At 49.7% G+C, this 26,985-nt stretch overlaps 1 protein-coding gene across 4 annotated transcripts; it reads left to right on the top strand.

Annotated features, from left to right (window-relative positions):
• The first annotated feature begins 533 nt into the window (after positions 1 to 533).
• Positions 534 to 22,156, top strand: D2hgdh (D-2-hydroxyglutarate dehydrogenase). Of its 4 annotated transcripts, none has more exons than XM_038339568.2 (10): positions 534 to 602; positions 2,142 to 2,486; positions 5,918 to 5,975; positions 6,566 to 6,705; positions 7,427 to 7,620; positions 9,872 to 10,040; positions 12,062 to 12,205; positions 13,256 to 13,398; positions 19,373 to 19,538; positions 20,969 to 22,156. In XM_038339568.2, the coding sequence occupies exons 2-10, from the start codon at positions 2,153 to 2,155 to the stop codon at positions 21,226 to 21,228; spliced, it is 1,608 nt and encodes a 535-aa protein (XP_038195496.1). In that variant the 5' UTR covers positions 534 to 602; positions 2,142 to 2,152; the 3' UTR covers positions 21,229 to 22,156. The 4 variants fall into 4 exon arrangements, with proteins under 4 accessions (XP_038195496.1, XP_038195495.1, XP_038195494.1 ...); XM_038339567.2 differs by lacking the exon at positions 534 to 602 and adding an exon at positions 975 to 1,093; XM_038339566.2 differs by lacking the exon at positions 534 to 602 and adding an exon at positions 1,111 to 1,357 and having other exon boundaries at positions 13,289 to 13,398.
• The last annotated feature ends 4,829 nt before the right edge of the window (positions 22,157 to 26,985 follow it).

The following is a 26,985-nucleotide window of genomic DNA, read 5'->3' as shown; positions in this document are numbered from 1 at the left end:
CCAGATGCAGTTGTGACTTGGACCTGGACAATGCCAGGATGATGCATTGACCGTGTCCCAGTGCCCCTGTCTGACAAACCCGGGAGAGTGGACAGACAGACACTAGGGAACTGGCCTACTGAAGGCACAGCTTGCATCCTCCCCCGCCCAGCGCACAGCACGTAACTACTGACCCCTACGTGCTGCCTTCTCTTATCCAGTTTGCAAGGACTATCTGGATGCCTTGGCTTTTTCTCAGCCAAGCGACGCTATACTTCTAGTCTTGCCTCGGGAGCCTCCTGCTCTTCCCGGGACAGAGATCTAAAGTAGCTGGTGCAGAACCCTAAATTATCTTAACATCTTACAGAATGTGCTTCCTGGGCTTGTCCCGTGATGGTAAATGGAAGTGGGTAAGCTGGAAGAAGTAACAGCTCCTGGGGCTGCCCCAGGAAAACCGCAGTACCAAGTACTGCCGGACCCAGGAGGCCAGGAATTCTCCGTAGAGCTGGACTGGCCTCTGTGGTACCCGTAGGTAAGTCCCTGCCCTGGACCTTGCTCAGTGAAGTGTTACTTTGAGGGCTGGGCTTTCGAAGTAGTGCCTGTTGATGAACCAGTGACCTCAGGTGAGACGGAAGCTGGGGGGAGAGAGAGGAAGAGGGTAGAGATTTATAGGGGCGGTAGAGGTACCTAGGGAAACAAAAACCCCTGGGGAAGAGAAGAGCTTCCAAGGGTGACAGGGTTCCTGGGGAAGGAGCCACAGTGAGATGAAGGAGCAGGCACTTAGCTTTTGGGGCTAGTCGTGTGGACCATGATGAGATCAGTTGGGAAAAGCGCTCGAAATAGGGAGTGCTGGGACATCTGCTGCGTGGAGTCAGATTCTGATCCAAGCAGAACACCCTCCTCTTTGGGACCTGGGGGACTCAGGTTGGGTCAGGAGAGCTCATTGGAAGGACTCGGAGGATTAAGTCAGGGCCTAAGGGCGGGGTTGGGAAGGGAGGGCCGACACATGCGCAGTCGCTTGCTTCATCCCGACTGGTCTAGGCCTAAGGTGGTGCAAGGGTGGGAACCTGGATGCGTGTGTGGACTCAGTTTTCGCACTCGGACGGACGCTAGGGTGCGTAGTGGGCCGGCTGCAGTTCCGGGGTGGTGGGCGCTGGTGTTTGGGTCTGTGCCGCCGGGACTGTGGCCTGTCAAGTGATTGCACAGGTCGGGAGCGAGCCGGGACTGCCGGCGGCGTGAGCCTATTTACAGCGTTCTCACCCGCAACGCTCCCAGGCCGTGTTGGCTAGGATTGCAAATAGCTTGTCTTCCCTGACGTCACAGCACATGACGCATGCGCATGCTTCGCGCATGCTGTGTTGTGTTTTTTCCGTCTCAGGTAAGGCGGAAGCGGCGGCCAAGTAGTTTTCAGTTGGAAGGTGGCATCTTCTGGATAAGCCTCCTGTGTTAGTTGCCTTACCCGGGCCAGTATGCACTGTCGCAGTTCCCTTCCCTCCAGACCTTTTAAAACTTGTAGCAAAGTATACCTAAGGTATAAAATTCGCCTTTCAGCTGCTTGGGTGCACAATTCCCGTGATACCTTCCCTTTCTGGGCTTTAAAACCTAGTTTTGTTTTGAAGGGGAAGGGTCTGGAAAAGCGGTTGCTGTTTGCAAAAGATAAAATTTAATGCCCAGGAGAGAACGCGCCACCAACAAGTATACACGAGTGAATTTACAGGGCTGTTATACTGGGTGAAACATTCAGAACCAAACCCTTCTAAATATCTTATCCTCTATGACCTGCAGCCTGAATCCCCTTCCTCTGTCTTTCTAGTGCCAAGCCATCCTGTTCCTCTAGGCTAGTGACTCTCAACCTTCCTAATGTTGCGACCCTTTAATACAGTTTCTCATGTCCCCCAACTGTAAAATTATTTCGTTGCTGCTTCATAACTGTAATTTTGCTAGTGTTATGAACTGTAATTCAAATGCTGATATGCAGGATATCTGACAGGCGACCCCAAAGGGGTAGTGACCAGCATGTTGAGAACTGCTGCTCTAGGCAATGTGTGTGTGACTTCATGTGGTACAGAGGCCATTGTGAGGCTCTCCCATTACTTCATTGCTCGGGAGTTGAAAGTTCAATCTTTATTTATATCTATCTATGTATCCATCCATCTATCTAGCGGCAGGAGCAATGGTGCTCCATTTGGTGCCCAGATGTTCTGCAAGGCTCTTCTGGGCATCAGCAGGATGGAGGAGGACCCACATTCAGGGAGCCTCAGTGGGGCTGAAGTGGCTGGGTTGCCCTCGGGATTCGTACAACCCGTTGGCTTGCAGAAGGTACTCTTCCGTCTCCGGCAGTCCTGAGGTGATGCTGACCTCTGAGCGATACCCAGTGCAACGGCTGCCGTTTTCCACTGTGTCTGAGGAGGACCTGACTGCCTTTGAACGCATCATACCTGGCAGAGTGATCACAGACCCCGAGCAGCTGGAGGCATGCAATGTGGACTGGCTGAGGAGCGTTCGCGGTGAGTCAGGACCTGGGGGCAGTGGAGTAAGATCAAAGCACAGAGACCAGGTAGACAGAGACCAGGTAGACAGTGTAGGTGAAGGGAGTAGAGGTCACTATGAACATGCCTTGGATGCCTTGAAAGACACCACTGAGGTCTTCAGGGAGTAAAATCGGCAGATTGAAAAGCCGAGGTCCTTGGCTGAAGCGAGGGCTGTGACACCGCTGTCTGCATCTGTGCAGCTTTTTAGGCAGTTTTCACCCAAGGCACCCACCCCTCTCAGTTCTGGAAGCTCAGAGTCCAAAATCAAGTGTGTTCCCTGCAGCCTTTTGGGGAGGGTCTTTCCTGCCACGCTGAACTTGTGGTGACTCCACGTGTTCCTGGTAGCACCCTCCAGCTTTGGCTTTATGTGGCCTCAATCCTTGGTCCTTTTCTTTTCTTTTTTTTCTTAAAAAAAAAAAAAGATTTATTAGCTGGGAGGTGGTGGCACACCCCTTTAATCCTAGCACAGAGGCAGAGGCAGGCGGATCTTAGAGTTCGAGGCCAGCCTGGTTGACACAATGAGTTCCGGTACAGCCAGGACTACACAGAGAAACACTGTCTTAAAAACAAAAAGATTTATTTTGTGTGTGTGTGTGTGTGTTTGTGTGTGTGTGTGTGGGGGGGGGGCGCTCGGGTATGTGGGAGAACAGTAAGTGACTTCGGAAGCCAGAAGAAGACGTTGGACGTCCTGGAGTTAAGAGTTCCTGGCAGTTGACAGTCACCTGATTTGGGTTCTCTGCAAAGGCTGAAAAGTGCTCTTAATCACTGAGCCATCTCTCCAGGTATCCTCTTCTGTCTCAGAGAAACCTTGTCAGTGTATTTAGGGTCCACTTAGTCCAGAATCATCTTAACTTGAGAACTTTAAAACAGCAAACAGATTTTGTGTGTGTGTGTGTGAGAGAGACTGTGGGTTTGCGTGTGTGAATGCAGTCCATGTGGAAGCCAGAAGGGGGCACCAGAGCTCCTGGGGCTGGAGGTAGAGGCACTTGTGAGCGGCCAGGTGTGGGTTTTGAGAGTCAAGCTCCAGTCCTTTGTTCTGCTCTTAATTACTCAGCCGTCTCCAACACGCAACCTTAGATCTTCATTATCCTGTCAAGAGCCTATTCTATATTGGACTGGACTGGAAAGATGGCTCAGCCATTAAGAGCACTGGCTGCTCTTGAGAGGACCGGGGCTCAATTCTTAGCACCCTACATGACAGTTCACAACTGTCTAACTCTGGTTCCAGAGGATCTGACACCTTCACACAGATATATATGCAGGCAAAACACCAACACCAACACACATAAAATAAATACATTTTAAAAGGTTTAAAAATGACCTTATTTTTATAGTATCAAGCCATTCCCATAGGTTCCACGGTTGAGTCCATCTTTGTGGGGATCCAGGTATCTCTAGAGAGTGGGGTGCATGACTGGTGCTCTGGCTGTTACATAATTGCTGCTATCAGCCTCCTCCTGCACCTCTTTCTGTTGCTCAGTAGCCCAGGCCCAATGGTTACTATGTCTCATTTTCTCTTCTGAAGTGATTTCATCCAACTTGAAAACACAGCGTGATATTCTTGCTATAAAGAGAAGGACTTGGCGACAACATACGAAGAATGCGGTTGACAGGATATGAGGATACTTGAGTGCCAGGCAGGATAGCCCAGTACCTCATGGATGTTCTCTTGTTATCAGGAAAGACCTGATAAAAATTGAGCCATCACAGGTTCCAGAGGAACTGGAAAGGGTTGTCTCTAGGTCTTTGTATGAGATACAGAGGAACAACAGCACAGCTGTGCAGATGGTGGAGCCCTGGATCTCTGTTTACTGGCTAGAAAGGAGCCCAGGAGAGTCTCTGGGGAAACGGAGTTTGGGTTTGTACAGATAGATGCAGCTCATTGGGCTGAGTGATAGGCCAATCTGGAGTCCAGCATTGGGACCACTGGGGCCCAAGGCCATTAGTGGAGAAGAGGAACCAGCTAAGGAGACTGGGAAAGCAAGGCCAAGGGACAGCAGGGAGCCAAAGGAATATGGTACAGAATCAGTAGAGAAAGGCTCGGTGAGGGGCACGGATTGCCACACGTGATAACAGATTAGGGAAGGTGATTGAGACAGATGCCATTAGTGACCTTGACTCAGAGCTGTGGGCAGGGTCCTTGGTGAAAGACAAAAATAGCCAAGCCTATTCCAGACTGGAGGAGGGAGGTAGTTCTCTTGGGTATTTCCTGGAAGTGTATGCTATCATCCAGGGGTCGGGGAAGTGAGGGCATTTTATAGGCTCCCAAGCCAGAGGAGGTTTGTTTTCAGTTTTGTTTTAAGATGAGAGAGAGCATTTTAGCTGGTGTACAGAGCCGATGGGGAGGTGGCGGGAAAGATGGGTAAAAAGGGAGGAAGGGAAAGGCAGTGAGCCCCAGGGATCGGGAGTGGTGGACTGTGTGTAAGCCATCTGCACAGGTGTGGGGCTCCAGGTAGGAAGCAGATCACCTGCAGTAGCCGTTGCTCGTGGGCGTAGAGGCAAGGTGAATAGAAGTTTGGAGGGGCGTCAGCAGTCATGGGCGAGCATAAGCTAGGACACGATTGTGTTTCTTGTTTGTAAAAATAGGCAGCGAGTCAGATCTGTCCCCAGTATGCATGGATACTGACGTCCTAATGAGTTCATCAGGAAGAAAGCTAGGGAGGCACAGGGGCATTGGGCAGCCAGACCTGAGATGGGTGGACTGGTGACGTGGAATGTTCCTTTGGTGGTGTCCTGGCTAGGGTGACTGTGCTGTGCTGTGAGGGAACACAGTGACTAAAGAAACCTGGGGAGGAGGGGGGTTTGTTTGGCTCACACTTTCGCATCACTGTTCCTCAGCGAAGGAAGTCAGGGCGGGGACCTGGCGGCAGGAGCCGATGCAGAGGCCGTGGAGGGAGGGGCGCTGCTTGCTGACTTGCTCCCACGGCTTTCTCAGCCTGCTTTCTTACAGAACCCAGGGCCACCAGCCCAGGAAATGGCAACACCCACTGTGGGCTGGGCCCTCCCACATCAATCAATAACTAAGAAAATGCCCTCCAGCTAGATCTGGTGGAGGCATCTTCTCTATTGAGTTTCCCTCCTTTCAGATGACTCTAGCTTGTGTCAAGTTGACATAAAACTAGCAACTAGCCAGGACAGGTGGATTATCAGGGAGAGGTACCTGCAAGAGAGACAGAAGCAAAGAGGATACCTGCACACTTTTTTTTTTCTTTTGAGACAGATGTTTCTCTGTGTAGCCTTGGCTGACCTGAATTCACTCTGTAGACTAGGCTGGCCTTGAACTCAGAGATCCGCCTGCCTCTGCCTTCCTGAGTGCTGGGATTAAAGGTGTGTGTCACCTTCAAGGAAGGATTGTGACTGAGCCGCGTCCCTCCATGTGGGCTGACAAGTCTATTCTCTTGTCACAGGCTGTAGTAAAGTGTTGCTGAGGCCCCAGACCACCGAGGAAGTGTCCCAGATTCTTAGGTAAGAGGAAATCTCCTGTATTCTTAAGTGAGGAGATGTCTGCCGTCGTACTTTCTGACACCACGGGCCACAGTTACACTTGCCCAATAGAAAATCCCTGTGGCTTGCTGTCCTTGGGGTTCACTGCGTGCTCATGGACAAGGGCATCCCTTTCTCCAGATCCCTATTTGCAAGAGTCCTGGCTGGAGGATACTTCCCAAGCACAGCCCGAGGGCTGGTGGTCCAGGCTCAGAACTCAGCCTACAGCAGTGGGATTAGAGGGGATGAGGGTGGTGGAGGTAAAGATGGTGTCGCCACTGACTCTTAGAAACAATGAGAGAGCTCTGAAGGTATTAGAATTAGGCCACATAGGCCCTCTTCCCCTTGTCAGCCTCCCTTCCTCTGTGTATAGCTTTGTGGGAGGAGATGGGGTGGAGACTCTCCCTTGAATTCTTTACAGGGTGTTGGGGAAGAACCTCTGTAGCAGGAAGGCCTAGAGAGGAGATGAGTTTTCAGAGACAACTGTCAGCTTGGGAGCCTGTCCTTTGGCGATGGGGTGATTGTCTGAGCTTTGGGATGCTGGCTTGATATCTATCCTATGTTTGTCCTAGGCATTGCCATAAGAGAAACTTGGCTGTGAACCCACAAGGGGGGAACACTGGCATGGTGGGGGGCAGTGTCCCCGTCTTTGATGAAATCATCCTGTCCACTGCCCTCATGAACCAAGTCATCAGCTTTCATGATGTATCCGGTAAGCATGTGTTCTGTGTGCTCCAAACTCCTCTGTCCTTCTTAGTGCCAGATGAGGCTGTCCTTCCTCCTTAGCCTGGGGCTGTACTTAAGCTAGCAAATGTGTGTGGGGGGGGGAGGGTTGGGGGGGGCGGGGAATCCTGACTGGGATAGAGCTGGCAGCTGCATAGCTGCATCAGGGCCATCTTCTGTGTGCTGTAAGTCACTAGGTGACTCACTAGGTGGCTCACACTGTGGACATGCTACACAAGTCTCATTTGTGTCCAGAGTTTGCCACGGCAGCTTGTCCTGGACATACTTGCTATGCAGTGATAGCTGTGAAGGGGTTTCATAGCCTTCTCCCATACCGAGGCTGGGTTGCTGTACAGGGGACTGTTGTTTGCAGTCAGCAACAGCTTTCATTCACCAAAACAGAGCTAAACATTGTAACCTGGGGCCGGGGAGCCCCCCAAGCTGAGGTCACTGCTTTGTAACAACCCTTTCTTCTACTCCCTCCCCTTAGTTAGACAAACACTTTTCTTCTCGGTTTTTGCCTTTCTAATTTTTCTCGTCTTATATTGTAATTACAAAGGACTAAGTGATGTTTTTCCTGTGTAGCCTCAGAGGAGAACACTCTGTTTCTGGGAGTTCTTACTACAGAGGAGTTTGGGGTTTCTCACCAGTGAGCATTCTCATACACCTGGAAACCCAGAAGTTGTTGGTAACTCAGTTGCTCTTTGTAGGAATTCTGGTCTGCCAGGCAGGCTGCGTGCTGGAGGAGCTGAGCCAGTATTTGCAGGAGCGGGACTTCATCATGCCCCTGGACTTGGGAGCCAAGGGCAGCTGCCACATTGGGGGTAATGTGGCAACCAATGCTGGTGGTCTGCGCTTTCTGCGATATGGCTCACTTCGAGGGACTGTCCTGGGCCTGGAAGTGGTGAGCTGGGTTCTAACAGGATGCATATCCTGTCCTGGGGACAGCTTACCTTCAGTCTGAGGGTGTTGGCTTGGCAGTGGTGCAGGACATGGGGCTATATTGGTGTGTGTATCCATTTCCAGATTAGGGACCCTATTATAATGGTTCCTGGCTCTGGGCTTCTCAGGGACATGTAGAGTCCTCCTAAGGAGCCACCAGGGGTCACTTCATTCAGGCAGCAACACTACTTGTACCAGACTTGTGGGGATTGGAGAAAGAGGAAGGTTAGCTAAGGCCACCTTCCTATGGAGTCACACCCCTGCCCGTGTCCCTTCTGGACTCTCTTCCCCTTCCCTGAACCCTTGCTGTATTAATTACTTTTCCCACTGCTGCCATAAGGTAATTGACAAGTGACATAAGGGAGGAGGGGTTTATTTTGACTCAGTTTGAGAGGATACAGTCCATCAGGGCTGGGAAAGGATGCTGGCCCGAATGTGAGCGAGCTGGTTACATTGTATGGTTACATTGTATCATTGTATCCGGAAACACAAAAAGATAAATTCTGGTGCTCAAGCCATTTTAACCGAGCTGGGGTTGTTATTGCTGCCCACATTCAAGGTGGGTTTTCTTAACCTCAGTTAAATATTTCTGGAAACACCGACACAGACACTACAGGCCCGGTGCTTCCATGCTTATTTAAATTTAAAATCAATTCCCCCCCCCCCCTGTGTGTGTGTGTGTGTGTGTGTGAGAGAGAGAGAGAGAGAGAGAGAGAGAGAGAGAGAGAGAAGCCTTAAGTGTCTCCTATTACTCTTTACCTTGTTTTCTGAGATAGTCTTTTATTGAACCTGGAACTCACCAACTGGCTAGACATTTGGCCAGTGATCCTCCTATCTGTGCCTCCCAAGGTTGGGATTATAGCACAAATTGTCATGTACATCCATCTCACTTATTTATATATATATTTATTGAGTTAGAGTTTTACTGTGTCACCCTGGCTGACCTGGAACTCTCTGTGTTGACTGACTGACAGACTCGCAGAGACGCACCTGCTTCAGCCTCCTGAGTGCTGGGATTAAAGACATGTGCTACCATGTCTGACTCTCCATATTTGGTGCATTTGTGCATGTGTGTGTATACCATGGCACATATGTAGAGGTCAGAGGACAGCTTGTAGAAGCTGGTTCTCTATTTCTGCTCTGTAGATTATGGGGATCGACCTGGATTATCAGGCTTAGTGGCAGCTGCTCCTACCCCCGAGCCTTCTCACAGGCTCTAGACCCAGCTGTTTACGTGGGTACTGGACATTGGAACTCAAGTCGTGCAGCGTGTTTTACCCTCTGAGCCATCTCCGCAGCTCCTGATTTTCTATCGGCTAAATTGACAATGAAGACTAACTTACTTATCCCGTCTCCTGGTGGGTTCTAAAGGCAGAGCGTGTTTTTCTTAGACAGAAAACCATGCTTTCTCCAGTAAGTCTCAGTGTCCCAGTGGCTTAGCTCTCTGGTTGGTTACCAGCTACTACTACTATTTTTTCTGTACTCACTGTCCTGAAAATCCAGTAAGCCACTGACTTGATGTACTAGCCAACGGGTCTCAGGTTAGAATTGTCATATGGGAACGAGCAATGCCTTTATGCCCTAGGGTCTCAGATGTGGGGGGACCCTCAAGGCACGGCTGTTCCCTGCTGTCTTCCCAGCTGTGTATATCCAGCTGTGCTTCTCGGTCCCCTTTCGTGGGCTCTTCCCTCTTTGGTGTGTTCCCTGCCCCCCAAGCTATGCTTTTGTTTCTCCCAGCTCTAGAGGTTCCTTGCCTCTCCCATATATGTTCCCTGCCCATTGAAGCCATGCTCCCAGCTTCTCTGTTCCCTCATCTGTGTTCCCTACTCTTCCTAGTTCTGTCCCTCACTTGTACGAGCTATGCTGCCCTCTCCCTCCAGCTGTGGTCTTTGCCCTCCACAGGTGTGCCTCTGTGTGTTCTTTGTCTTGGGTGGGTTTCCCTCCACCAGCCAGACAATGAACTTAAGTTGAGGTTGGGAGAGTCTTGCTCTAGCTGGGGACAAAAGTTATCCATTTAGTCTGATTAATCCACTCCAGGTTCTGTTCATCCCCAGGCCTCCATCCTGAAGTAAATGGGGGTGGGATGGGTATAGTGGCAGAGGGTTTATGACTGGCTATATTTTTGGGTGGGGGGAGGTTGGAGTTGGGTCAGCATCTCCAGAGAAGGTAAGGGTGGCTGATGTGGGAAGGCCTGTCTCTTTCCTCTTTGCCAGGTACTTGCTGATGGGACCATCCTGAACTGCCTGACCTCCCTGAGGAAGGATAACACAGGCTATGACCTGAAACAGCTGTTCATTGGGTCAGAGGGCACCCTGGGAATCATCACTGCTGTGTCCATCTTGTGCCCACCCAGGCCCAAGGCGGTGAACGTGGCTTTCCTCGGTAGGTCCTCCTCAGCCTGCTTCTGAGTCAACTAGCGGGGAGCTGCTCTGGACATGTTGGTGTGAGCTTGGAATGAGAGGAGCCCATTGCTCCTTGCCTCTCTGCTTCCTGTCGGGAGATCTGGGTCCTGGCCCTCCAGGTGTCCAGAGTGTAGAATTATGTGATAAGCTGTTTCTCGTCAGACCACACTTTAGAACAATCGAGGCTCTTTTCTTCTTTGTCCCACTGTGCTTGGATTTCTGAAGTGTGTTCTGTGACTCTGAGAGAAACAGTGGCTTGGTGGTAATTGCTGTGGGGCAGCCGGTCTCTCTCTCTCTTCCTCGTTTTCACCGCAGTCAGCTGTAGCATCTCTCCGTACGTAGGGTTCTCACACTGTTCGTTCCTTTTCTATGCAGCTGATGCGACGCCAGCTTCTGTCTGTGGCCTGCCTTTGCTGCCTATGGTTCGTGGTTTTCTCTTTCCTCCTTCTGGATTGTTATCCAGCTTCTGTCTGCAGCTGACTCATTCAGCTAAGCTGAGTGAGTTCTGGAGAGAAAGAGGCACGCTTGACTCACCAGATCCTACCAGAGGAGGCTGTTGGTCTTTCTTATGGTCTTCGTTTGTTCTTATTATGTCCTTTATCTATTTATATTCATGTGTGTGGGGTGCACATTTATGTGCATGCTAGTGCAGTCCAGAGGCCAATTTTTTTTGGGGGGGACAAGACTTTTCATTGTCCTGGTAACCACTGAGTAGACTAAGCAGGCTGACCAGTGAGCCCCAGAGATGCATCTGTCTTCGTTTCCTCTGAGTAGGAATTCCAGGTGTTCGCCACCATACCTGCCTTTTCTTCTCTTTCCTTTTCCTGCTTCCTTCCTTCCTTCTTTCCTTCCTTCCTTCCTTCCTTCCTTTCTCTTTCTTTTTTTTTTTTACTTGTATGTTGTTTTACCGGCTTGTTATGCCTGCATGTATGTCTGTGCACCATGTGTGTGCAGTGCCAATGGAGACCAGAGGAAGGAGTCAGATTTCCTGGAACAGGGTTACAGATGATTGTGAGCCACCGTGTAGGTGCCGGGAACCAAACCCAGGTCCTTTTGAAGAGCAGCCAGTGCTCTTAACCTCTGAGCCATCTCTCCAGCCCCATGCTGAGGATGAGACGCAGGTCCTTTTGTTTGGACAGCCAGCACAGCACCAAAGACTGAGCTATTTCCCCAGCCCCCAGGCAGTCCATCTTTTTAAAGTCTCCATCACAGCACTGCTCGTGGGCCTTTACTTTGACTTTTCATCGGTCTGCTGCACCAGACATTTCTCGCTCTCTCTAACTGTATCCAAGACCATTCCTTGGAGTGGAGGACCTGGTTTCTCACAGCATCTTGTCCATGTGTTCTGAGTTATCTTGGGCTGTAAGCATAGCCATGTTTCTCAATTGTTTGCTTCCTAGAAGCCTAGGATGAGTGTGGTTTCCTCTTGGAAGTGGTTATGTTGCTTTTGCTCAGTGGTCCTGGATCTTCTAAAGTCCAGGAATATCATCTTCTACGACAGGGTTTCCACCTGTGCATACAGTCCCTTAGTTCCTTTCTGCTTCCATACAGCTACCCTGGGGCTGCGCTGTGGCTCCCAAGTCCTGTAGCCCCATAGAGATCTCAGGTGTCCCCAGATGAGTGTTTGGTGAATTTCTGAGACCAGCTTAGACCTTAGTGCTGATGGGTGAGCGAAATGGCCTCTTTCTGATGGCTCTCGGTTCTGGCCCCATGTTTACAAGACTTTTCTAGGATTTGCCTCTCTGATCCCTTTTGCCATTCTGAGTGCACTGTAGCCGTTCTTAGGCATAGTTTCAGATCTGGAGATCTTGAAATGAACTTGTGGGCTGAACCGTGGAGTGTTTCTTGTAGCGCCCAGCCCTTCATGGTCAACTCCCCTTGTTCATGTGAGTTGGGATATGTTGTTGCTGAGAAGGGGGTGACCTTGCCAGGTGATGGGTGAGGCCCTGGGTCCTGCTGTCCTTCCCTCTGTAGTGCCTGAAGTACTATGTCCTGTTGCAGGCTGCCCTGGGTTTGCCGAGGTTCTACAGACATTCAGCACTTGCAAGGGGATGCTGGGCGAGATCCTGTCTGCATTTGAGTTCATGGATGCTGAGTGCATGAAGTTGGTGGGACAGCACCTCCACCTGACCAACCCAGTCCAAGGTACCTGCTCCTGTGCAGTTGGGCAACACTGCCCTGCTGCTTGGACACCATGGGACATGTTGGACTGCTCCAAGGTTCCGGCAGTGGCATGTCCCAGGCGGGCAGGTGGCCATTGTGTATGGGAAAGCTTGGCTGTCTTTAACACTGAATTCAGTCTGTGGTAGGATGAACTCATATTGTTCTTTTAAGAAGCCTTAATGTTGTGTTAAGGGGACAGTGCCCCTCGGTAAGTTAGTCATACACATTTAATTTTAGACAGTAAGGTCTTTATGGTAGAAATTATGGCCTTGAGCCTGTAGTAACCATGTCTGAGCTGATTGTCTACCCACAGGTGGCCTTTCCCTGGGGTTCTGGAGTTTTTGTAAGTGTTGCAGGATATTTGATCTCTCTGTGAAACTTCGAGACTGAGTTAGTAAAATTAACTTTGGATCGGGGGGTGGAGCCAGCAGCTAGTTAACAAGAATTAACCATAGAGAGTATGGAGGACCCAGGAAGATGGATAGAGAGAGGTGCAGGAAGGAGTAGGGAGGGACTTAGAGATTCATGGGTCTTATTTGTTTGGGACACATGCTCTTGCTGGGTCTCCAGACAATTAGGAAGGTCAGCGGGTTGCTTCTCGGTTTCTCTGATCTAGCAGGTTTTCACCCCAACATCTGACTCCCGAGTCTTTATTGGTAAACAGAACAGCTTAGATAAAAATGACATGTAAGAGTGGATAAGCCAGCGCTAAGAGCTGACAGTACATTGCTGTGTCAGCCTTGTTCCGCATCAGGCTCTTGGAAGGTACCCAACTGGACCCAGCCATGAGACTGAGAGTGAACAGGGTGGATCATCACACAGAGGGTCACCTTTGGTCTTTTTTCTCTGCCAGCAGGAAACTTACATTTAAACCATGTGAAATTTAGCCTACCCGAATGCTTCCTGTTCATAGGCCACCCCTAAGCACCTGGGACGAACTGATTCTGCCACATGACCCAGAGTGAAGTGGTTCTAACCAAAAACCAGCAGGTTGGCCCCGGGGCTTACACTGCATCTCCTGCTCCCTTACAGAGAGTCCATTCTATGTCCTTGTTGAGACCTCAGGTTCTAGTGCGGGACATGATACCGAGAAGCTGACCAGCGTTCTGGAGCAGGTGCTGAACTCTGGCCTGGTGAGCGACGGCACCATTGCCACGGACCAGAGGAAAGTCCAGGTGATGTAACACTGCTTTCCGCTTTCCTTCCCTCCAGTTCACATAGCTAAGCCTGGTCTGTCCAGCAATATACTGTAGTGTGTGGTCAAGCAATAGCCGGGTTCATAGTGTGGATAGAAAACCTCTTTGTAGTGAAAAATGTGTTCTTGCTATCTAGATCATTTTAACCAACATTAGCAAAATATTCCCACACGTCTCCCCACCCCCAGGCTACGTGGTAAATAGATCTACGTGGCTGACTGTGTGCTGCCTGTAAATTGGCTGCCGCTCCCCACAGACCTGTCTAGAGTGTGGAAAGGCAGGAAAAACTACAAGGATCGTGGAAGGCAAACCTGAAGGTCCAACAAGTCCTGGGGATGGGGTGCCTAAGGGACAGACGTTATGTAGGTGGAGTTTTCCCGTCCTCACCGCTAGTTCCAAAATAAATACACAGAGACTTAATGTAAATGCTTGGCCAATAGCTCAGGCTTATTACTAACTCCTACATTTAAAATTAACCCATATTCCTTATTTACGCTCTGCCAAATGGTGGTACCTTTACTAGCATGGCACATTCATCTCCTGCTCCCTCTGCATCTGCTGGCAACTCCAGACTCTGCCCTTTCTCATCCCTACATTCTGTTTGGCTTTCCTGCCCAACTTTATCACATTCAGCTATTGGCTAGTCAGCTTGTTTATTAAGCCAGTCACAGCAACATATATTCACACAGTGTAAAGGAATAGTCCACAGCAACCTTATATTGTCAGGAAGCCATTTGTTCTCTTAGTGGGACAAAGGAACAGGAGGCATATCTGTTTGGGAGCTGCTCATCACCTAAACTGAGTTTTATTTTCCTCACGTCCAGCCCTGGTCCTGCTGTCTGCAGTACGGTGAGTTGCCAGCAGAGGGCAGAGAGGCTGCAGGAAGCAGCAAGCATTGGTTCTTGAAGAGAGAAAAAAAGGAAGGTGCTTAAGGAGTGTGAAAAACACGGAATCCTTGAGCTTTGACCTCTACAGCCAGCCTGTTACATATCCTATTATTTTTTTTAAGTTTTTTTTTCTTTTAAGTTATGGTTGTTTTGTTAGTTGGTTGGCTTTTCGATTTTTTTTTTTTTTTTGAGACAGGTTCTCATACAGCTTCAGCTGGCCTTGAACCTGCTATATAGATGAGGGTATCCTTGAACTTCTGATCCTCCATCTTCTACTCCTCAAGAGCTTAGGTGTTCTTTCATGTCTGGTTTAGTGTAGCAACCCAAGGCTTCATGTTGCTAGGTGAGAACCCTACAACTGAGCCACATACTAACCCCACAGTCCACGTTTATTGAAGTGTAAGCAATTATACTACTTCTTATCAAAGGTGTTGAGGGGAATGTGGCAGCCCTTGTGGCCGATTTGATTCCATGAGGCTGCCTTACTGCCGCAGATTGATTTGGAGGCTGGTGGTGATGAACATGTTACTCTCTACCTGCTTTTGGCCTTGGCTTCTGTTGTAGGAGGAGGCCGCTTGCTTGCTCCCGGCTGCTCAGCCCCAAAATAATCACACAGAAACTGTATTAATTAAATCACTGCTTGGCCTATTAGCTCTAGCTTCCTATTGGCTAGCTCTTACATCTTAATTTAACCCATTTCTATTAATCTGTGTATTGCTACATGGCTGTGGCTTACTGGCAAGGTTCCATCCAGTGTCTGTCATGGCTTCTTGCGACTCTGCCTTCTTTCTCCCAGCATTCAGTTTAGTTTTCCTCACCTAGCTCTACTCTGCCCTGTCACAGGCCAAACCAACTTCTTTATTCATTAACCAATAAAAGCAACACATATGCAGAAGGACTTCCCACACCAGGCTTCTTCCTTCATCTGATGTGGTGCTTTTCCGCCTGGTAGTGACTCTGTATCTGCTCCTGATGGTAGAGCTGCTCACTCTGAGTCCTCAAGGTCCTCATGCCCCCATCATGCTGGGTCCCTCTGGCGTTTCCTAGAAAATGTCTGGGAGAGACTGGAGTGTTCCGGCATCCTCCTATCTACTTAGCTGGTGCTGGACTTGGATTTGGGTTTAGAAACACCCTTTCCTGGAGCTGTAGCGAGAGGATGTGGTCTAATCCCTGAGCGTCTCTTTCTGGTGTGAGGATGGTTTTGAAGATGTTTCTGCTGACTTATCTTGTTGAATGAGGCCTTGGGGAGTCCTGAGTCACCCTGCCCTCTGGTCCTTTTTTTTTCTTCAGAAGCCCTGAGTTTTCTATTGAAATTTATTAGTGTGTGTGTGTGTGTGTGTGTGTGTGTGTGTGCGTGCGCATGTGTGCACACATGTACGTATATGTGTACATTCATGTTATAGCATGTGTGGCGTGTTGGCCAGGGGACAACTTTGCAGAGTTAGGTTTTCTTCTTTCACCATGTGGATTCTGGGTATTGAACTCAGGTTGCCAGCCATACACAGCAAGTGCCTTTTCTGCTGAGCCTTCTCTCTGGCCTTTTTCCCTTTTTAAAAATTATTAGTGTGTGTGTGTGTGTGTGTGTGTGTGTGTGTGTGTGTGTGTGTGTGTGTAGGCAGAGAGTCAGCTCTGTCCCACCAGCCGCTCCCAGACACACAGAGACTTTTTTAATTTTGAAAGCTTGGCCAATAGCTTAGGCTTGCTTTTAGCTAGCCTTTATAACTTAATTAGCCCATTTCTATTAATCTATGTGTTGCCCCAAGGCAACACATCTATGTACTTTCCACGCTGCTTCGTCTACATTTGACAGAAGAGTCAAGTCCAGCCTGGGGTGAGATAAATGAGTGTCTTAGGATTATTTATAGGAGCACGTCTGACTTAGGGGAAGCAAATGTGTCAGAAAGTGTGCACCACTTGCCCACTAAGCGTCTACATTTGCACGTGTATTCAGAGTGCTGTCTAGTGTTGAAGTATCGGGTGGTCGTTAGCTCAGATAACAGCAGGAGCAAACAAGCGTCTGGGAAAGTTACAGTGATTCACACTCTACTTTTGCTTTTTTTTTAAAGAAAAAAGATTTATTTTTATTTTACATGTATGAGTGATTTGCCAGCTCATATGTGTATGCACTGCACACCTTGTGCCTGTACAGGATGGCGGACCTCCTGGAGCCTACAGACTGTTGTGAGCCCCCATGTGGGTCGTTGAAAAGAGCCAGGGCCTCTATAGGAGCAGCAAGTGCTCTTAACCACTGGCTCATCTCTCCAGCCTCTGTCCTTGCTTTTATGAAAGATTCTGTTGGTCTTCGTTGTGACGTTGTTAGACATACTTAACGTATCTTATTCATATCTCCTCGCTGCTACCAACCCCAGTATTTCCTTCTTCCCATGGGTCCCCTTTCTTGCCCCAAAGAGGTTCTCTTCCGCTTTCATGCCACATGTATATATGTATACGTGTGTACATACAGTTAAATACAGATTCTACATGTGAGACAAAACGTTTCCTGCAGCCTGGCACATAGAATAGCTTAATAATGGCTGCGGTTAGAGGGCCGATCTCACTTCAGGGACCTCTGACCCCTTATGCAAACTGTCCCAGTCCTCGCCCTGCTGGAGGCGCACAACAGATACCAGGCTCCATGTGTTGGATGTCTCTGTGCCGTATGAGAACTAGGTATCCCACTGATTGGACACCAGCAGTGACCTGGTGCTGTGTACAAGGCTCACACCAGTGCAGTGAGTGCCCTGGCAGCCCTGCCTCATGAGGAACCCTGGAGGGAGGCAGCACAGGTGTGGGCAACAGGGTGATGGGATGGGAAAGCAGGAAGATGTCCCCTGGGGTGTTTGCGGGAGAGGGAGGATGTTCTAGAGGTGGGGGAGGCTGAAGCAGACTAGGGGACAGAGGCCGGCTAGGGACAGCAGGACAAGCAGGGAACACCACAGAGCAGTATCCACCACGTTCCTCTCAGAGCTAGATGTGTCTGTGATGGGGATTGGATAGTAGGCCAGGTGGTGGTCACATGCAGAGTGACCAAAATGGCTATAAAAGTTGAGAGAAACAAAACAACCAAAAAAACCAAAAACCAAAAAAAAAAAACCAAAACAAAACTGGGCAGTGGTGGCGCATGCCTTTAATGCCAGAACTCAGAGGCAGGTGGTGGATCTCTGAGTTCCACCTGGTCTACAGAGCGAGTTCCAAGACACAAAAAGGAACCCTGCCTCTAAAAATTGCACACACACACACACACACACACATTTGAGAGAATTGGGGAGATTTGGACTTTGACTGTAGCCTCAATGGTGATGAGGGGTTGTGGTTTTTTATTATTATTCTGTGTTAAGCCTGGTGTGAGGTAACGTAGGAAGGAAGAGGCTATGGAGACAGTTCAGTCAGTAAATTACTTGCTGTACAGGTACAATGACCTGAGTTTGGTCTCGAGAACTCATGTAAAAGACTGGGCATGGTGGGATGGGCTTCTAATCCGAGCACCTGGGAGGTGGAGACAAGCAGATCCCTGTGGCCAGCTGCCTAGTGAGCCTAGCCTGATGCTTGAATTCCAGGCTATTCAGAGACCCCCGAGGAACATTTGAGGATGCTATCTGAGGAACAATACTCAAGGTTGTCTTTATACTTTCACATGTGGTACACACACACACACGGGGGGGGGGGGGAGAGAGAATGAGAGAGAATGTGGCAGGGGAAGTCCTTATCTTTTTTAAAAATATTTATTATTTATTATGTATACAATATTCTGTCTGTGTGTATGCCTTCAGGCCAGAAGAGGGCACCAGACCCCATTACAGATGGTTGTGAGCCACCATGTGGTTGCTGGGAATTGAACTCAAGACCTTTGGAAGAGCAGGCAGTGCTCTTAACCTCTGAGCCATCTCTCCAGCCCCAGTCCTTATCTTTTATATGTTTTACTTGGTACATTCCCTGAAATGTTGGGTTTTTTTTTTTTTTTTCAGGAACTGGCACAAGGGTGAAGGTGTAAGCACTGTGGCTCTGATGCAAAGGAATCCTGGCCTTGGGAGCCAAGGAATACTAAGTGTTACTGCTTGAATGGAAAACTATTCGGGCAATCAGAGGCCAAGGAATACCACAAGTCCCAGTAAAAGTAGCATCTTAGTGCCCTGCTCCAGGGGAAGGCTTCCCCAGTGTAACAGCTCTGCTCTGGCAGGGGAGGGTTTCCCCAGCGAAGTTGTTACAATTCCGCTGGGTTCTGGTACCGCTCCATTCAGCTCTGCTAGGGGAACCTTTCCCCAACAAGTGTTACTGCATTGCTCCGCTCCAACTCAGGCTCCGTCTCTGCTCCAGAGAAGAAGGTCTTCACCCAAACCTCATTCAAGAAGTTTATTGAGAGGGAAGAAGCCAGGAGAGTAGCTGACTCTGCGGGGGGGGGGGGGGGGGGGGATGTGAAAAAAAGGCAGCAGCAAACTGAAGAGGCAGAGGGTTCATAATAGGGCTTCTTAGTTTTTCCAGGGAGAAGATTTTTCAGGGTGGCAATTGGTCAGATTTCAGTCCCTTGTGCTCAGATTGGCTAGATCTCGTGTGCTCAGGGATTGGTTGGTTTTCTGTTCAGGGATTGATTCATTTTCCTGCTGAGGTTTGGTTGGTTTTCTACTTAGTTGGTCAGGGGCAGATTTGGCTCTGATTTCAGGGTCAAAGTGTGTTTCTTTCACTGCCTCTGGTTTCGGGGCCAGGCTGAGTTTCTTTGGCTGGCCCTTTTGCCCTACAGAAGGTCCTGGTGTGACAAAGTGGTAGGTAGTGGCTAACTCTGCAGAGGGGAGATGGGGGGGTCAGTCTTTGTGAGTTTCAGTGTATGAAAACCAAGTAATAATGGAACAGTTCTTGTGAGTGAACAACTCTGCTCCAGGTTCCTTCTGCTCAGCTTTGGTCTCCCTAGTCCCGTTCCAGCTTCCACTGGTCCCTCCAACAGTCCAAGCCTTGGCTCACCAAGCCCCTCACCTGCATCTGTGAAGACTTGGATTGAAGCAGCGCCATGTCAGAGACGCTGGCCCCGGAGCCCTGTCGAGGTGTGCTCTGACTGTTTTCTTTCACTGTCCCAGATGCTGTGGGCCCTGCGGGAGAGGATTACAGAGGCGCTCAGCCGTGACGGCTACGTGTTCAAGTATGACATTTCCCTCCCAGTGGAACAACTCTATGACCTCGTGATCGACCTGCGCACCCGTGTTGGCCCTCGTGCCAAACATGTGGTTGGATACGGGCACTTGGGTGAGCAGTGTGTCATCCTGCCCCTATGAGCTGCACTGTAGTGCTCTGAGTTAAATATGTTAAAGATAGCCTCGGAGGCCCTACTGCTGTCTGTCTGTCTGTCTGTCTGTCTGTCCTCTGTCCCTAACAAAGTACTTTATATTTACTGAACAGCCTAGGAGAGGCCATATGGGGAATGAATAAGGGATAACTTATGGAAATCTCTAACAGAATTTCACAATTGATTGTGTTATTTACTTCAGCTTACCCCAACCAGTCCCAAAGTACTCAGTAAACAAGCAGAACTATAAACATACACTATCAAGTTATATCCATGTTGACTCCAACATTTATGACAGAGATTTGCCATTTGAGGCTTTTTTCACCGTTTCCAGCAAATGATTACCATCATGTATGTGTCCTCTGGGTCAGGGCATGGAGGAGTAATTTAATATTATACATCATGATTACCATCGCATACATATATACAGCCACGTGTCTCCTCTCGTCAGGGTCATTATGATTATACCCTTGCATTTACTTAGGTTGTAAAAGCTGATTATATGAGAATAATCCAAGACATGTAAGGTTGGTTCTTACTTTTTTTTTTAAGCAGGCTAAATAAACAGGCTGAGTATATAGCAGGGTATCAGGTCAATTATGTAGTCTTATATTAACTTGGCTGTGAGGTCCAGCAAAAGTTCCAGTTTCTTAGAATGTAAGAGATACTGTCTTAAAACAGCATCACTTCAGTGACTGCCACAGCTGAGCTTGCCAGTTGAGTTCTGTGTTTTGTACCAGCAAAGGGCCCAAGTTCTGGATTGGGAGGATGCCCTTGTTTTTAATTTCTTTCTCTTTGCTTTGTTTTTGTTTTCGGTTCTTGAGACAAAGTATCTCTTTGCTACTCTGTAGCCCTGGCTGACCTGGAATTCACTATGTAGACCAGGCTGGCCTCGAACTCAAGGAGCCCCACCTGCTTATGCCTCCTGAGTGCTAGGCTTGAATCCGTGCACCCTTGCACTCTGCCCTCGTTTCTTTTATTTCAGGTATTGTTTGAAAAGTCTTTGTGCACCAGAATGGTTCTCGCCAGCCCGTCTCTTTAGACCAAAGTCAGTTTCCAGTCATTCTAGGGAAGCTAGAAAAGTGATGCTGTAGGTCCCATGGAGTTGATTGATAGGAATGACTTGTTTATCCAACTGGCTGTCCCTGACACCGTGGGAAATGTGCTGGGTTGGAGACAGCAGTGGAGCTGTGGACTTCTTGCAGCTTCTCAGGGCCTTACTTGCCCGAGGTACCGTAAGGTGGAGGGTTGATGGAATGGGTAAGGGCTGTGGTTCATAACCAGGATGGGCAAGGAGCATCTGGCTAGGGGAGAGTTCATCTCACAGGGTATTAGGAGTGAGGAGGACCTCTGGGGACCTGCCCAGCCTAATTGTTCCCTTGTTCCCCAGGGGATGGTAACCTTCACCTGAATGTGACGGCAGAGGCCTTTAGCCAGGAGCTGCTCGGTGCCTTGGAGCCCTACGTGTATGCCTGGACAGCTAAGCAGCGGGGCAGTGTCAGTGCCGAGCACGGGCTAGGCTTCAAGAAGAAGAACGTCCTCGGCTATAGCAAGCCGCCTGTGGCTGTGAAGATGATGCACCAGCTCAAGGTCCTGCTGGACCCCAAAGGCATCCTGAACCCCTATAAGACTCTGCCCGCTCAGGCCTAGCTGGAGCTTTTCATCTTGTTGCTGCAAGATGCCGGGACCTTGGGCATGGTTGATAGGCCTTGCGGCCTGCCATCTGATGACACCTGCAACAGACCAGGTGTCATTGGGTAGCCAGGAGCCAACTCTGAGGACCCCTCTGGACTGGGCTGCCTTTCTGTGAGTTGAGCAGAGTAGACAGAGCCGACCGGTCCCTTCTCTAGTCTCCTGCCAGCTCGTTGTGGACAGACTAAGTGGGCGGGCAGTTTCTCCACTCCCAAACAGGCCCACTCTCGCCTGCTCTGTCGTGGTCTGGAGACCGCCTTGTTGCAGCTCCTGGAGGAGTGCGGTGTGATCTCGTTACCGAATGGATCCCTGCGTGAAGTGTGTGCCCAGTGAGGGCTGTGCAACCCCAGATCAGTTACCATTATGACCCAGAATGCCACGACTCATTCACATGGAGCTGAGTGGAATCTGCTGTCTCACCAAGCAGGTCTTGGATGGGCAACTGATCAGGCAGACCATATGTCTTGTTTTGGTTTGTTTTTTTGTTTTGTTTGTTTGTTTCGTTCAGCCCTAGCTATCCTGAACTTACTGTGTAGGCCAGACTGACCTTTCACTCAGAGGTCCTCCTACCCGTGCCTCTGCCTCCTGAGTGCTGGGATTAAGGGCCAGTGCCACGGCACCCTGCTTACCTTGTTCCTGAAGGCCTGTCTGGTTGATGAGCAGGTGTGGTGGGTTGTGAACGCTTGCAGAATTTGACATTACTGGCATGGGACAATCTCCAGACTGAAGTGATAGAGGTGACTTTCAGTTGTGGGCCTGCCTACACCTGTCCTCTAGGACTTTGCCCGGTCTCCTGACCTAGATTCCTGGCAGTCTGGGAGGCTGAACACACCTGTCTCCTCTTTTGCTATCGCCAATTTCCAGAAAAGAAAGCTTTGAATTATAACCTGCTGCTGGAAAGTCATTTACATAAAGTCGGTTGTAAAGTTCTGGCTTACTACACCCCTCCCTCCGCACATTTGGTGCTCTCTGGGTTCCCAGTATGTCTTCACATGTGGATTGGGAAGTAAACGTGGTGGTGGGTGGTGGTGGGTATTTGAGGAGGAAGAGGCTTACCGCCGCCCTGCCCTTTAGCGTGGTTCAAATAGGTCCAGTGAATGTGGGGTCCCAGAGCAGGTGTGTGCTAAGCCCTCTGGTTAGTGCCAACCTTACCCTTGCTCGGGCTGGGCATTCGATTGTGGAGTTCACAGGGTGAAGGGTGGGCCAAGGGGCTGTGGTTTTTCTCCTCTTGAGTAGCTATGTGATGTTCCCTTTGATTCTTCCATCCCTGGGGAAGGGTCACTTCTTAAAACCCTATAGCTTTTCTTTTTGTGTCTTGAAGTCAGTACATTTTGACATGAGTGGCATCTAAGAGTCGATAAAATACAGCATGGCTGGGGTAGCACTATATACCTGGAAGACAAGCTATCCAGGGTTGTGTTAGCACTGACTACTCAGACAAGGGAGCAGCGAGTTCTGCCCGTGTTTAAAGCTAGCTGGAAAATGGACTTGCTTCTGAATCTGCTCACTGACCAGACTATAGTCACCGAGGACAGGGAACATCCTGAACCTACCCTGGGCACATAGGAGGCACACCCCAACCCATTGTAGTTTGCTGGCCCGGTGTCCTTGGTCCAGTGTGTGCCAGTCAGATTCCTTGAGAAACCTCAGGCCTCTGACACAGCTGTCCCCTAATACCTCAACACAGGAAGAAGAGTTAGATTATCACCAGAAGATGACAAACCCCCTGTGGGAGAGAGCTGGGTGGAGTGGTGCTTGCTTTTAATCCGGCATTCAGGAGGCAGAGGCAGGCCAGTATCTAAATCAGAGAGTTCCAAGCCAGCCAGAGCTCCGTAGCAAGATCCTGTCTTAAAAAGCGAGGACGGAGGCCCAAACAGCTGACTCTTCCCATTCCACTGCACACAGGAAGTCTCTAGTGTACAAACCAGGAGGGGCTGTTGTGTCTGGATTAGAAGTTTAGGGTTCCCTCTGAGCTGATGGAATATGAGCCCTGCTTACCTAATCAGGATGGTGGGAGGAGCACAGCCGGGGCCAGCAGCTGCTCAGAGAACACGACCTGGCCGTCTCAGTCTTAGGAAAGATGGCTGGGGCATGGGCAGGCCCTGAGCAGGGGCTGTGTGGTCTTCCAGAGCAGTGTGCTTCACAGGAGGAGGAGGACAGATGTCCCATGAAGGTGGTCAGCATCCAGTGCCATGTATGGCTATGGGCACGGAGACCTTGCCGGTGGGGGTTGTGCTCACTGGGCCCAGCACCCCTATTCAGTAGTGGCCACCCTGAACCAGCCTCTGCCCCTGGACATAGGGGATGTAGAGGACCTCTGCTCATGTTCTTGGTATCTTGGTGGCAACCTCCCATGGCTGACTATCTGGAATCCCAAAGCCTGCGTGGGTAGGTGACCCACAGGCATTCGAAGAGAACCCCTCTGCAGAGAGCAAGCATAGCTGCAGTGGGCTACCACTCTGGAGTCACAGACCTGTGCCCTGATGCACTCCCTCCTGGCAGGGTACCTCATCTCTGAGCCTGGCGTCATTTTTTTTTTTCTTAAAAAATGTGCAGGCAGCCTGAGGTAACTGTGTTTTCCCTCAGCATGACCCTTATCGCTGGTTAGGGCCAGGGTCTGCCCCTGCAAAGAGCTCCTTGACATTTCTGCACATTCCTGCTCAGCTCTAAGGACAGTGTGAGGCATGTCCTGCTGGAGAGTGCATGGGGCAGCTACGGCCTTACATTCATGGACACCTTCCTGTCTGTCTCCAGATCCAGCGTCCTGGGAGCACAGTGAGAAGAGGCTGAGAAACACTCCATCTCAACAAGCTGAGACTGCTTTATTGGAGCAGCGAGTGGTCCCAACCTTTCCATGGGATGGAGGTTGAGCATGCTTAGAGGGGGTGGGCACACACTCTTACAAACACACACACACACATGCATGCATGCACACACGCATGCATGCACACCCACGGAGAGAGGAAATGGGAGTGGTTTGTTTTCGATACCTGGGCATATTGTTTCTTCAGGTGGAATGGAACTGAATACACACACACACAGACACACACACACACACACACAGGTTTTTAGATAGATTTATTTATTCATGTCTTTTATGTATTGAGTGCTCTGTCTTCATGTACACAAGAAGAAGGAATCTGACCCCATTATAGATGGTTGTGAGCCACCCTGTGGCTGTTGGAAATTGAACTCAGAACCTCTGGGAGGGTAGTCAAGTGCTCTTAACCACTGAGCCATCTCTCCAGCCCCCAGGGTGGTTTGTTTTTGATACCTGGGCATATGGTTTCTGTAGACAGAGTGGAATTGTCAGACTGGGGCTACATCTCTATGGTTAGGGGCAAATGCCCTGTACAACAAGCCTCAATTCATGATCAGAGGCTGTTACTCAATAAGTACTAACTGTTAGGTTCTAGAACAGCACATGGCAGGCAGGGTAATAGAAAAGAAGGGCAGTGGATAAGTTAGACTTGAGAAACGCTTGGATGAGGCCCAAATGTGACCTGTGCTGGGAGCCTGGGCTGACCTGGTGCACACGGGCCAGTTGACGGTTGGTCTCCCTGGATCCTGGCTTGCCCTTTTCTACGGGATTGCAGCCATCTTTCCCCATTGGCCCTCATTCAGTAGGATTATAAACAGGTGTTCCTTGGGACAGTGGCTTTAGACGTTGGAGTTCTCTTTATAGAATGTGTGACTGCCAGACACCGCCTTAGTTTATAGGCAGTGTATGTGCCAGAGCTACAACAGTCTTGGTTATGTGGCCCTGGGGTCTTTGGGACAGTGGGGAGTTGGGGTACGGGTAGCAGGACACATTTCAGGTAACACATGAAGATTTGCCTCTGGCTCTGGACAAGTGGAAAGCCAGGGGCAGCCAGATGGATCCTCCTATTGATTCTCACTAAACCCTGCAATGGCAAGGTATGCACTGGAGGGAGTCGCTGGACCGGAGCCCTCCCTACTGCAGGTCCCACTGACCTGGCCAATGGCTGCCCTTGCCTTCTGTTTGACAGGTAGACTCTTTGTCCTCCAACCCTGGCCTGGGATGTGAAGAATTGATCCTTTGTTCTCTGGCACGTCAGGCAGAACCAGGCTCGATGCCAGATGGCCAAGCGGCACTAACTAGATAGGCAAACTAATGGGCTTAACCAGCCTTGGGTGGCACTCTTCCCACGCTAGTTGTGGGTCTGGCTGCGGGGAGGCACAGACATTGTGCCTAGCACATTAGCAGAACTGATCTGTGAGAAGGCAGAGCCCCAGGGAGATGGAACTGTCTCATACAATGCATCTGATGGGCCAGCAAGGCCAGTTGCAGATTCCTCTGTCTTCTGGGTCAGGTCATGCTCCACTAGACACACCAATTTTTGATGCTCTAAGCTGCCATATCCCTGAGCCTTTGAGACTTTAGAGAATGGCTAGAGGCCACAGACTCTGTCTCAGTAGAGCCTCTTGGTCACAGGAGACTGTGCCTTCTGTGTGACTGGCCATCCCCTCCAGATTCTGGAGGAACCTGGGGCTAGGGGTCACAATGTCCTGTCTTTCCTCAGGGGCATGAAAGTAGATGGGCCTCTTTCTCCTGCTCAGCCCCTGTAAGTCAGTCAGAATCCAGAGAACTGGGACCCCAGCCTTGAAGAAGGGTGTTAACTTGGGAACCTGACTACATGTGTCCTGGACAATTTTCTGCCCTCTGGGCCACTGTCTGTCACTGTAGAGCAGCTAAGGTATCTGAAATGTTTTAGGGGTGCATGAGGCCCACTACAATCCGTTATGTCTCTGGTTGATTCCTGTGTAGCCTGGACGGGAGGATCCGTGAGCTCCTCTCCTAAGGTGGAGCCACCCTTACCATTTCCAGAGTGGAATGTGGGGGAGGTGAGGTGTGGGGCAGAGAACAGCCTGGTGCAGCCAGTACCACATATCTCTAGACTCACCTGCCATTAGCTTGGAGAGCTAATTGCCAGACTCTTGTACTTTAAGCTCTGGGATGTGTTCTGGCCTTAGAGAATTATGTCTAGCTCTTGGCCCCAATGGAGAAGGTTGTTAAAGGACTGTGATGAGGGCTCCACTGTTTTTTTTTCTTTCAGGAACCACCTAAGATTCAGCATTTAATAATTAGGAGATAACATATCAGGACGTGAAAACACTTAAGTTTGAAAAACTGGGAGGGGAAGGAGATGAACTGACTTTATAAACTAACTGTGTAAGCCGTGAGAAGAAGGCATGCTTTGTGAAACCTTTGTGCCTTCAAGTCCCTGTCTGAGTGCTACTGTTGCTGCTGTTGCTCCCAGCACTCGGGAGGCAGAGGCAGCTGGATCTCTGAGTTCAAGGCCAGCCTGGTCTACAAAGGGAGTGAGTTCCAGGACAACCAGGACTACACAGAGAAACCCTACCTCAAGAGACAAAACAGAGCAATGTGTAACTACTATAAATAATTATAGTTAGTTACAATTTTTTTTAAGTTATAATTATTTATAGTACTTAGACAAATGAAGCCATTTGGTTTTTTTTTTCCTCTTGGCTTGAGAAAACGATGTTCTAGGTATCAGTGTGAATCAGCAGCAGGCGTCACTTTTCTGTGTGGTAGGGATCTTGTTTGTGCCTTCAAGTTCCATCCCAGCCTGGGTCATCAGGTTCTGTGATGTTTTCTCCAGACTGTCAGTGTGGCTACTTATTTGCTATCCATTCTAGTTGGGAATGGTCTGAAGCTCAGCTTGCTTCTGC

The sequence above is a fragment of the Arvicola amphibius genome, chromosome 8, assembly GCF_903992535.2.
Source record: "Arvicola amphibius chromosome 8, mArvAmp1.2, whole genome shotgun sequence".
Taxonomy (NCBI): Eukaryota; Metazoa; Chordata; class Mammalia; order Rodentia; family Cricetidae; genus Arvicola; species Arvicola amphibius.
Note: the sequence above shows the minus strand (reverse complement) of the source record. Positions and strands in the feature narration are given on the sequence as shown.